This window comes from Mustela lutreola, chromosome 15, assembly GCF_030435805.1.
Source record: "Mustela lutreola isolate mMusLut2 chromosome 15, mMusLut2.pri, whole genome shotgun sequence".
Taxonomy (NCBI): domain Eukaryota; kingdom Metazoa; phylum Chordata; class Mammalia; order Carnivora; family Mustelidae; genus Mustela; species Mustela lutreola.
Genome location: NC_081304.1, coordinates 14,093,397 through 14,104,421, shown reverse-complemented (window position 1 = coordinate 14,104,421; position 11,025 = coordinate 14,093,397). Strand labels below are relative to the sequence as shown.

Here is an 11,025-nt window from a genome sequence, read left to right as displayed (position 1 = left end):
TAGCAAAATGTAAAATGAACCATAGAACTACTATGATTTTAAGAACACTGTTCCTAACATTAAAACATCAGAAACAATCTAAACATCCAGCAATAACACACAGCTAAATTATTTGTCCACCATGGACTGCTATACAACATTAAAATGCATCCATGAACAACAACAAAAGATGTTTAGAACAGATTAAATCAGGTTATTTAAAATTCTGTACAGTGTAACATCATTTTAAAAAAAGCTATGCGGCGCTGGGTCGCTCAGTGTGTTAAGTCTCTGACTTGGGATCAGGTTATAAATCTCTGGGCCCCCGGAATCAGGCTCTTATCTCAGCAGGGAGCCTGCTCCCCGCCACCCCGCCCAGCCAGCTGCTCTGCCTACTGGTGATCTCTCTATCAAATAAATAAAAATCTCTAAAAATAAATAAAAATAAATAAATAAATTTAAAAAGGTATATACATTAAGGTAATGACCACGATGCCATGTTATGGTTGCTCCTTATGTTCTCTGTCTATACTTTTATTTGATTTTATAACAAAAAAGAAAAACCTCACAAGAGATGCGAAGAATTGAATAACAGATTCAAAAACAAGGGAGAGGACTTATAACCTTGTATCACTTGTCTCAATTTGGGAGATTTTTCTTTATGGTAATACTCCAAAAATAGGATAAAGCTAAGTGTCCAGAAATGCTTGCAAGTTTCAATGTTACAATAGCAAAAAATAATAATAATAATAATAACTTAAAAGTCTAGTAATTAAGCTATGACATATTAATATAATTCAGCCTCTAAAATCACTAACTATAAACACTAATAATGGCTACAGTAAGTGAAAACAAAAATTTTATATTCAATGAACAAAAATCATAAAAAATATACACATATAAGTGTATATAAAATTATTAGAAAGGGATATATATTTTTTTAAAGTTAGTATTCTAGTGTACTTTTCTCCATTTCCCAAAGGATGTTATATACATCTATGCATGATTATTTGGAAAGGTCTAATTCAGTAAGAACTAGAACTCATTCTGGTTTTGATTTTTTTTTTAATTTATTCTGTTTTTAAATGGCAGGACAATAAAGCATAATGTTTGAGTCCAACATATCTCTACTATGATAACCAAATTCACACAAAAACTTCAAATTTAAACACACACACATTTTAAAGAAAAGCTTTTTTATATAATATACTCCATAGGTTTATTTCTAATTACTGACAAAGGAAAAGTCTGCTGTTTTTATAAATGCCATCTACACCTAGCGGAACTATTTGTTACTACTGGACATTAGTTGGCAAAAGTTACATAACATAGCAAATCAAATAAAGTAAGAACTATCACATTTAAAAGTCTTATATATCACTTCTTGGCCTTTTGGCTGAGATCAAGTCTTTTATATGTTGGGGTGCTCAGGTGGCTCAGTCGTTAAGCGTCTGCCCTCGGCTGGGGTCATGACCCTGGGGTCCCGGTATCGAGCCCTGCATCAGACTTCCTTCTCCACAAGAAGCCTTCTTCTCCCTTTCCCACTCAACCCTGCTTGTGCTGCTCCCTGTCTCACTGTGTCTCTGTCAAATAAATAAATAAAATCTTTAAAAAAAAAAGTCTTATATGCCAGCATTTGAGTTATTTTACTCCCTTCTCAATCTAAGAATGACAGGAATTCTCAATTAGGCTGTAGTGCAGACACTTCCCTGTGGTAACTATCATAGGGCTTTGTCATGTTGCTACTCTGGCAATTCACTCTGAACCCAATTCATTCCCTTGGCAAACGAGGCCCTTCAAAAGTAACTTCAGTAACTAAAACCTCTCTGATAGGTTCATAATGCAATCAACTTATCTTAAATTCTGCTCTATACTGAAGTGGTAAGATTCCAGTCATGTCTTCTTCTTTAAGAAGCCTCAAAGGAGCCCACCTTGGTATCCTACCACACTATGTGTCTTGTTTTGGGTTTTTTTGTTTGTTTTTGTGTTAAGATTTTTTTATTTAGTCATTTGGGAGAGACAGAAAGAGCACAGGCAGGCCGAGAGGCAGAGGAAGAGGGAGAAGCAGACTCCCTGCTGAGCTGGGAGCCCAATGTGGGGCTCCACTCCAGGACTTAGAGATCATGACCTGAGCCAAAGGCAGATGTCCAACCATCTAAGCCACCCAGGAGCCCCACACACTATGTATCTTGATCAAAAATCAATCCATCAATTCTTGAATCTCAGGAAATTTTGTATAAAGTCCTTCCTCTGGGGCACCTGGGTAGCTCAGTCGTTAGGCCATCTGCCTTCGGCTCAGGTCATGATCCCAGAGTCCTGGGATCAACTCGCCCATCAGGCTCCCTGCTCCAAAGGAAGCCTGCTTCTCCCTCTCCCACTCCCCCTGCTTGTGTTCCCTCTCTTGCTGTGTCTCTGTCAAATAAATATATAAAAATCTTTAAAACAAAAAACTCTTCCTCTGAGTCAATTCAAGATAGCCCACTGAGTGTCTCACAAGTAAGATAGCAACCTCTCCCTTTCTCCCATCAGTATTCTATCATTCCTCATATTCTTTTCAATTAGCACTGATTATTTTAAAACTGTAAAGTGATTTTTTGGTAAATATTTTTTTTTATTTATTTGACAGAGAGCGAGTGATCACAAGTAGACAGAGAGGCAGGCAGGGGTGGGTGGCTCCCTGCTGAGCAGAGCGCACAATGCAGGGCTCTATCCCAGGACTGAGATCGTGATCTCAGCCCAAAGCAGAGGCCTAACCCACTGAGCCACCCAGGCGCCCCTTAAAACTGTAAAGGTTAAACAAAGTTCAATAAAATATTCTTACTCAAAAACCAGTTTAAGAACTATTTTTAGAAAAGTTTCAGACCATGTATAAAGTCTGTCTTTAAAAGACTGTCTAAAGGAGCAATAGTTTTTCACATTAGGAGCCTACTTTTCTTTTTCTTTTTTTTTTTTTTTAAACATTATTTATAGTTCAAGGGTTTGGTTTTTTAAAATTCTTTAAATTAAGGTAGCCTGGAACCTGGATCCACTGTTTGAAACTTTTTATGTGACTCATTTAACTCAAGCCAATACAATGAAGCTATAGTTAGTGCACTTGGATTTAAAAGATATTTAGAATTCGGTCAGTCTGAATGATGCCAAAATTTCACATGATTTTATATATTCCACTTACCTACTATCTGTCCTCTAACCGTATCATTGTCATTTGGCCCAAGTTTGCACAGATCCAACCTCTGATCTATTTCAAATCAACAAAAAAAGCAATTAAAAAATAAGCTGGTATCAGAGCTTCTAACATCTAGAGAGTGATGGTAAACTTCCATAATCCAATGGCAAACAGGCCTATCATTTAAAGAATAATGTTTTAAAGATGAAGCAAATGTTTCAAATTTCTAACTGCATATATAATTAGTAAAAATGTCTTAACAAAGTTTTGATAAATACAGATTTCAAAAACTGTAAGGCACTGGTGTATACATTGCCAAGAGGCAATTACTTTTTCTCCAAAGGTTTCAGACCACTTTGTCTGACTCTTAGCTTGTCACTTAATAGTTGTTGTTCTTAGGCAATTTATCCAAGTCTTGATTTTCTCACATATAACTATAGTACCCACCTCATATTTTTTAAGGATCAAATTAGGTAATTCTGTAAAACTTTTAGCACAGTTCCTGGCATAGAAGTGTTCAATAAATGTTAGTTATTATTTTTTATCTAACCATTTCAAATGAGCTCCACTTGCACAAAGTAAGTATTAATAAGAAGCTGAGTATAAACTGTAAGATAAGGATTTGAGTCAGTTCAGCTACTACCTCATTTAGGGGCAACTCATTTACTCTCTCATGCCTTATCTATAGAATAGGCATCACAATGACCTGGTCAGTCATAGTAGGGAACAGTGTCACCCACAACACGTTGCTTTTGATTATATCACTTAAAGTTGAATTCTTGTACAGCTATATGCCATCTATTTAAAGAAGTTATGAATTGATAAGAGGAAAAGATCATACATGAGTCTTTGTATTTTCCACTCCAAACTGGTAGAACACTGTATCAGGGTGCTCAATAAATGTGTGATAAATGAAATATTATGGCACATCAAAGGGGTCAAGTAAATTAATGCAATGAAACACAGGCAGCAGAAAGAAAAATCTGTGTCCCAAAACTACAGCGCCTGGCTATCCAGCCAAAAACAGACATTTTTCCCTTTGCGAAATAAATGGACACTGATAAATTCACTACATAGTGGACTTCTGCAAAGCAATTTCTCTGCTCTTGTTCAGTCTCTCCAGTGAGTCCTTCTCCCTTTGCCAGCAGGCCCTCGCCCTTGCTTCTTAGGGGACAGGATCCATGCCTTTCTCACCTTTTATCACCAGGGTTTTGTCTAGTACTTGGCACATTAAAGGTTCAATAAATGTTGGCTAAATGGAAGCAGAGATAAAGCCATACATATGACCTGTAAGTCTTCAGTTTGCCTGCTGGGTTGAGTCATAAAACAGTTCGTTTTTATGTGCTAGACCTTTACCAATCCCAAAGTCCTCTACTTCCTGGTGGGTCACCCTGTCAACTCAGAGATAAGAGAAATTCTCAGGTGCCTTTAAGTTCCCCCAACTCAGGACTTCTGGCACAATTTTCTCCCTTTTTAACAGATCAATATTTATGTATCTGGACTATGATATCATATACATTAAAAGGGGTCATCTCAATATATCTAATATTCAAAGCTAAATTTGCTCTATCTTTTATTAATTTCTTCAGCTACATTCTAGGTGAATTTTTGTTTGGCAGAGACATCTGGGCTAAAATCCCATGATAATAACTAGCAATATTTTTTATATTATATAAAAAAGAATCCCATAGAAACAATAAAAATTTTTGTTGAAAAAGACATTTTCATCTATGTCCCAATGGAAATAATCCCCCAAAAGATGCTTGTCGCCTGGTGACATGAATTACGCACATGCTAATTAAACCTGTCAATCCAATATGGAAATCATTTCTAATGTCTTGATCTTGGCCTGATCTTCTAAACACCCAGGTTAGTGAAAAACTAAGCTATAATTAAGTAGTTAATACAGCTGTCTTACACTCAATGTTTCACCTTTCCAGAACTTTAAATTTTTTTATCATCATATATCACTCTTATTCAATAATATTTCCCCTTAAACATTCCAATCACCTAAATAAAACTCACTTTATCTCATAAATCCACCCAAACCAGAGAATAGTACTAAGAAAAAAAGGCATATATACTTTTGACACCTTTCTTTTCACTCTTGGATATCAAACCTTTCCTAACACTAATAAATTCACTAGATACTAAACAGCAGCTCTGATGCAGTTCAAGTTTCACATATTTTAAATGTTTCATTCTTTTTATAAAGTCCATAAAATAAATTTAACCAAGAATTTCTACCAATGTTTCAAACATACATAGGAAGTTAAGTTTCTGGATCACAAAAACCATGTGTGGGGATATGAGTGTGTGTGTGTGTGTGTTACACAAATATATATACTTTTTTTTAAATTTTAAAAAGCACTAGTATCTACTCACAACCAGTGTCTTTGAGGCGGTTGATGGCATTGGAAAGAAGTCGAACACAACCAAGAAATCCAGCACCTTGTTTTTTATGGATCTTCTTATGATTCCACACACTGATCGTAACCGAATCAGACTTTCCAATATACCTAAAACACAACATAACTGAATGGGTAACTTGGCAACTACAAGTAGTTAGTGTGAAATTTTTCTTTTGTTTTTATAGTCTAAAGCTACAAATGCTTCAGAGTGTGGCTATATAATGCAAACTATGTTTTGAGTTCAATCGATCCCACAGGATTGAATTTAAATTTTTTTTTAAATCGTAAAAGTAAAATCCAAATAGAAATGTTATTATCTCCTTCATCATATCTACCACTCTCAGGCTGGGTAATAATTTTTGTTAGTAAAAAACTATTTTAGTAGCTAGTGTCAAATAACACTAAAGGAGTTTTTGACATTTCTTTCCAAGAACAAAAATGTTACAGGAACTTTTATCAGTCACATTTTAAAAACACTGCAATGGCATGCCCTATCATCTCAGAGTAAGTACTCAGTTTTCAAAGGGCATCGTCAAGGCTGACAGACCAAAAATCTGACATACCTGTTATGTTTTTAAATGCTGTAGAACAAAAGCTGATTGTAACGCTTTTCCCCTGCTTCTTTCCTATATGCAGGCCTTGAGCGAGCAGGACTCTTGCAGATTTCACTTCACTGCCTGCAGACAAGCAGAGCAGGGAAAAGCGTTACTACACTTGTCTGTGCATATACCTGCAAGTATGTAAAAGCTCTACCACAGCCAATTGGTTCACATGGTGCCATCCCATGCAAAAATATAATCAAATAACGTAAGTGTATCAGTAGAACCCCCCTATTTCATTGCCTCTAAGTGGTCAAATTTTTGGTCCAGCAACCTTGACCTTAAAGTGTAATTCAGTAAAGCAGTAACATCAGAAAAATTCACCTATTATATAAAAAAGCCAAACCACTTAAGTGAGAACTAAAACTTTTAAATGAGAAACAGGGAAGCCACACTTGGATCCAGCTGTGCTTAAAGCATGACTTCCCCCCCCCCACACCCCGGACTTTCAATTATACAAACCAATACATTCCCTTTTTAAAAATTAAGCCAATTTGAGTTTCATTTCTGTTGCTTCAAATGACAAACTCTGGACTAAACTATCCAGGATGCATGTACCAATTTTTAACTATACCTAACAGACCTAACTTGGCAAGTATCTGCTGCATGAGATGTCAAAATTCTAGAACCAGAATCAATTATTAAACAGCTAAACCACCCCAAACCAACATTAAAAGAAAAAAATCACATTAAATCACTTTCCGAACTGGTAAGCTTGATGTACAAGTATGATAAAACTGATCAATCCCTCATGCCTTAACCCACCGCTGGCGTAAACAGCCTGTCAGGAGACTGGCTGTTAACACCCAGAGACAGGAGGAGATGCTGTCAGTTTGTGTCCTTGAACAACCTAAGACAGTGAATCACTACCCCCCATCCCCAGCTAAGTGAAACTTTTATAAAAAATACACTGCTACTGCATGAAGTCACTGAAAATCTGGAGTTGCCTATTATATCAGTTAGTCTGCTCTAACCAATACAGAAGGCAAATCATAAAGGGCCTTGTCAGCCAGAGTATGAACTCTGGCCTTTACTCCAAGTAAGGCTGGAAACCAGAAGATGTGCAGCAGAGGAGTAACAAGATTTGAAATATGTTTTAACAAGATCATCCTAGCTGCTGTATTGAGAAAGACTGTAGAAGCAAGGCTAGAAAAGCAAGGAGTCTAAGGCAGAGTTCAGCAAACCAGCTTTTGAGACAGACCCAGCAAAGCACAGAATATAGTGTGATTTCATTTTCTTCAAGGACATTTTTTTTTTTTAAGTTTTAAGGCCATATTATAAATATTTAGAAAGTCTACACATCTCTTCGTTCACATTACTACTTTTCTAACAAAGTCCTCATTTCTATGTGCTGGATCCAACAACTCCACATACAAATGATGACTCAACAGGGATTCCAGCCCATACCACTGGAAAGCCCCCACCCCATAAATTCCATGGACCTGGCCACCAGGGAATCTCACTCAAACTACCTATTATTAGCACATTATTATAATATCAAGCTCTGGTCTGTAACTTGCACAGAACCCCTGAAACAGACAAATTTAGGTAGGTATACTCTCTCCCCCAGGTCCAGCATGAAACAGTTACTAAAGAGAAGACCTCCAACCAAATACCAAAGATTTGTCATTGTCAATCTCAGGGGCAATATAGAGGCTACTTCTGGGCAACAGAGCAATGGAAACCTGAGTAATGTCAGCCTGTGACCACAGGCTGAATGCAAACAAGCTCATACAGTGACCCACCACCTCAAAATATCCATAGGCCTTAGCTGACCAATGGGCTACTTACGACCAGCACAGGTACCAGAAAAGGAAAATTTCATATGTTCCCATACCTCCTCACTCCCCACTTAACAAAAGCCACCCCCCACCCAGCCTCCTTGTGGCCAGTCTCTCCTTTGCTGTCCTGCTCACTGCTCCCTTGCAGTGTAGTCAGTAAACTTCTATCTCTTTTGTTCTGCCTTGGGTAAATCCTCTCACCACTGGCTCCACCGGCCTCCAGCCGACCAGGCTCCTGCACACTCCAGTGCTAGAACTAGTCTCCTGGACATCATTGCCTCCCTCCAAACCATTCTTCACATTACAGTCCAAGTGCTCACTCCTGGATATAAACCTGATGATAGCATCTCCCCCACTTAAAACCCTTTCACTGCTCTCCACTGATTTTAGGAGAGGATTCAAATTACTAATAGGCTTTCAAGGACTCTCATGAGCTGGCTCCTGCTTGCCTCTCTTTGCTTGTCCTATACCATACTCCCCTTACGTGAACTCGCTAATGCTGCCCCTCCAAACTGCTTTCAAAGCCATGATCTTTTTCACCTCTGGTCTTCACATAGACCACTTTTGCTTAGAGCCAGCCCACTTTTCCTTTTTCAAGTAAACTCCCACTTAAGGTCTAAGCCTAAATGTCACTTTTTCTAGTAAGCTGTCCTTAACTCTTAAATTCATATAAAGAAGTTCTGCATATTTCCAGAGCACCCTATACTTTCGCATTTTCTTACCACACTATTTATAATTTCCTATTTACTTGTGTTGATACACCACTTGGCTGTACACTTGGAGGACTAGGCCTTGTTCACACTGTACTTGGGTCTCTGGCTGAATTTAAATATGAAGCTTAAAGACATGGCTTAAACAATCTAAGAACTCAAAAGTTTAGTCAGTTACACAGATAGTAGCTTATTGGAGCTGTGATTTTAAATTCACTGTAGGCCAAATAAAAAAAAAAAAAAAAAGTGTGACCTAATACAATAATACAATACATTTACTGAAAGCATCTAACATTTGAGAATTACCTGTCAGGTCCTAGTCTAAGCACTTTACAGGTATTATCTGTCTCACTTTTCCTATCAGTCTTGTAAAGTAGGCATTGTTGCTGTTGTCAATGGAAACCAACGCACAAGAGGTTAAACATTACCACATAAGCAAGCGGTGGAGGCCAGAGCAGGTACTCTCACTTCTCTCTATAGCCTACTTTTTTGGTTCCTACTTATCGGCATACTAACTTGGGAGTTACTGAGCTATAGCACTGAGGGGCATACACAAAAGCTATAGCACTGAGGGGCATACACAAAAGCCTATCTCAGTGTTTTAGTAGTAGAGATAGGACATTTGTTCACATGTGGTTTAGAAAATAAAACTGAAGTAACTGACCAGAATCCTGGCTGAGATGGGTAGTCTAGGGTAGTTCTAGAACTATTTGTCTAGAAGTAAGTAGCAGAGATGTCAGGCATACAGGTTTGATAGGAGATCTAAAATTCATTTTTGTAGGTAAGTCAAGTGGAACACTTTGAAAAAGAATCTCAAACTGATAAGGGTAAAATCTAAAGCTTAAATAGCTTAAAAGACCAAACACTTGAAAGTCAGGATGTCAAGGCAGTTAACATGTTTATAACATGATATATGCTGACAAAATGATAGTGGTGTACAAAGCATGTGATAATGGAATTAACAACCTAAAGAAAAGAAAGGAACTAAAGAAAACTCAACCGAAATCTGGTTTCAGGAAGGAACAAATAAGAAACAAGATTACTACTGCCATCAAATCCTCCCCGCCAAGCAGAGAGCCCGATGCGGGGCTCGATCCCAGGACCCCAGATCATGACCTGAGCCAAAGGCAGAGGCTCAACCCACTGAGCCACCCAGGCACCCCTAAAATATTCACTAACTTCTAAGCCCAGGATACACTGACAGTGATGGTGGGGTTAAAAAAGGAGGACTAGTGAAGTACAGAAAGGCCTGGAAAGCCCTCCTGAATCCCCTCCCCTTTGCAGTTCATCCTCAACCCTGGCAGGAGACGTAAGGTTTAAGGACACTAGGCACAGCTGACGAAGGAGATGAAAGTCCTTAATAAAAGCAGGGATATTAAGAAGAGGTTAATACAGGCAAAAGAGACACCCCCTTGCATCCTTACAGTCTTCAGCTCCAAAAACACTAGCATCCAAGAATATATGGCCTCCAAGCAGGAAATGGGAGAACTGTCACAGTCATACCTGATTACCCTAATGAGTGGACCAGCTCTACCCATGGGCACAGATTTTCCAATCAACATTTAAATGCCTCCCCTTAAATATAAAACCGAAGAAACCCAAGTCAAACTAACAGAAAATAAGGAACTCTGACAAAAGAGAGGCAATACAAGCAACAGAAGGAAACTAACTTCTCTTATTAGAGAAGATACTGCATCCAAGAAATAAGAGGAAATTATGAAAAAAAAAAAAAAAAGTAAAAAACCAAAGTGATCTTGGAAGCTAAAAATGTGAAAGCAGAAATGACAATAAAAGGAATGTTTGAAAATTAAATTGGGGAAACAGTCCAGACAGTTCTTCAGAGTTTTTAATTTTTTTACTAAAACAAAAATAGTTTATTAAAACAGAGAAGGTGCTCAGTTGGTTAAGCATCTGACTGGCTCAGGTTATGAGCTTAGAGTCCTGGGATAAGAGGGTGTCAGGCTCCCTGCTCAGCAGGGAGTCTGCCTATTACACACTCTCTCACTTTCTCTCTCAGCCCCTCCCCCACTTGTAAACTCCTCTCTCTCTCAAATAAATAAAATATTTAAAAAAAGAAAATATGTGAGGAAAAAAGGACAACTAAATGATGATCAGTTCAGAAGGGATAACATCCAAAATAACAGGAGTTCCAGAAAAGGAAAAAGAGAGAAAGAGAAAATGGAGAGGAAATTATCCATAAATAAATAAAGACAGGGGCGCCTGGCTGCCTTAGTTAGTGGAACGTGCAATTCTTGATCTCAGGGTTGTAAGTTCAAGCCCCATGTTGAGTGTAGCATCTTGTTGGGGGAAAATATTTGCAAGTGACATATCCAGTAAAGGGTTAGTATCCAATATACATAAATAACTTAACTCAACACC

The 11,025-nt window shown here is 37.9% G+C and overlaps 1 protein-coding gene across 1 annotated transcript in view; it reads right to left on the bottom strand.

The window, feature by feature from the left end:
* Positions 1-11,025, bottom strand: part of SMURF2 (SMAD specific E3 ubiquitin protein ligase 2) — a 121,837-nt gene that overhangs the window by 34,905 nt on the left and 75,907 nt on the right. Inside the window, exons 4-5 of the mRNA XM_059150232.1 lie at positions 5,531-5,664; positions 3,152-3,217 (exon numbers count right to left, since the gene is read on the bottom strand). Coding sequence (XP_059006215.1) covers positions 3,152-3,217; positions 5,531-5,664 — 200 coding nt within the window. The remainder of the gene's footprint in view (positions 1-3,151; positions 3,218-5,530; positions 5,665-11,025) is intronic.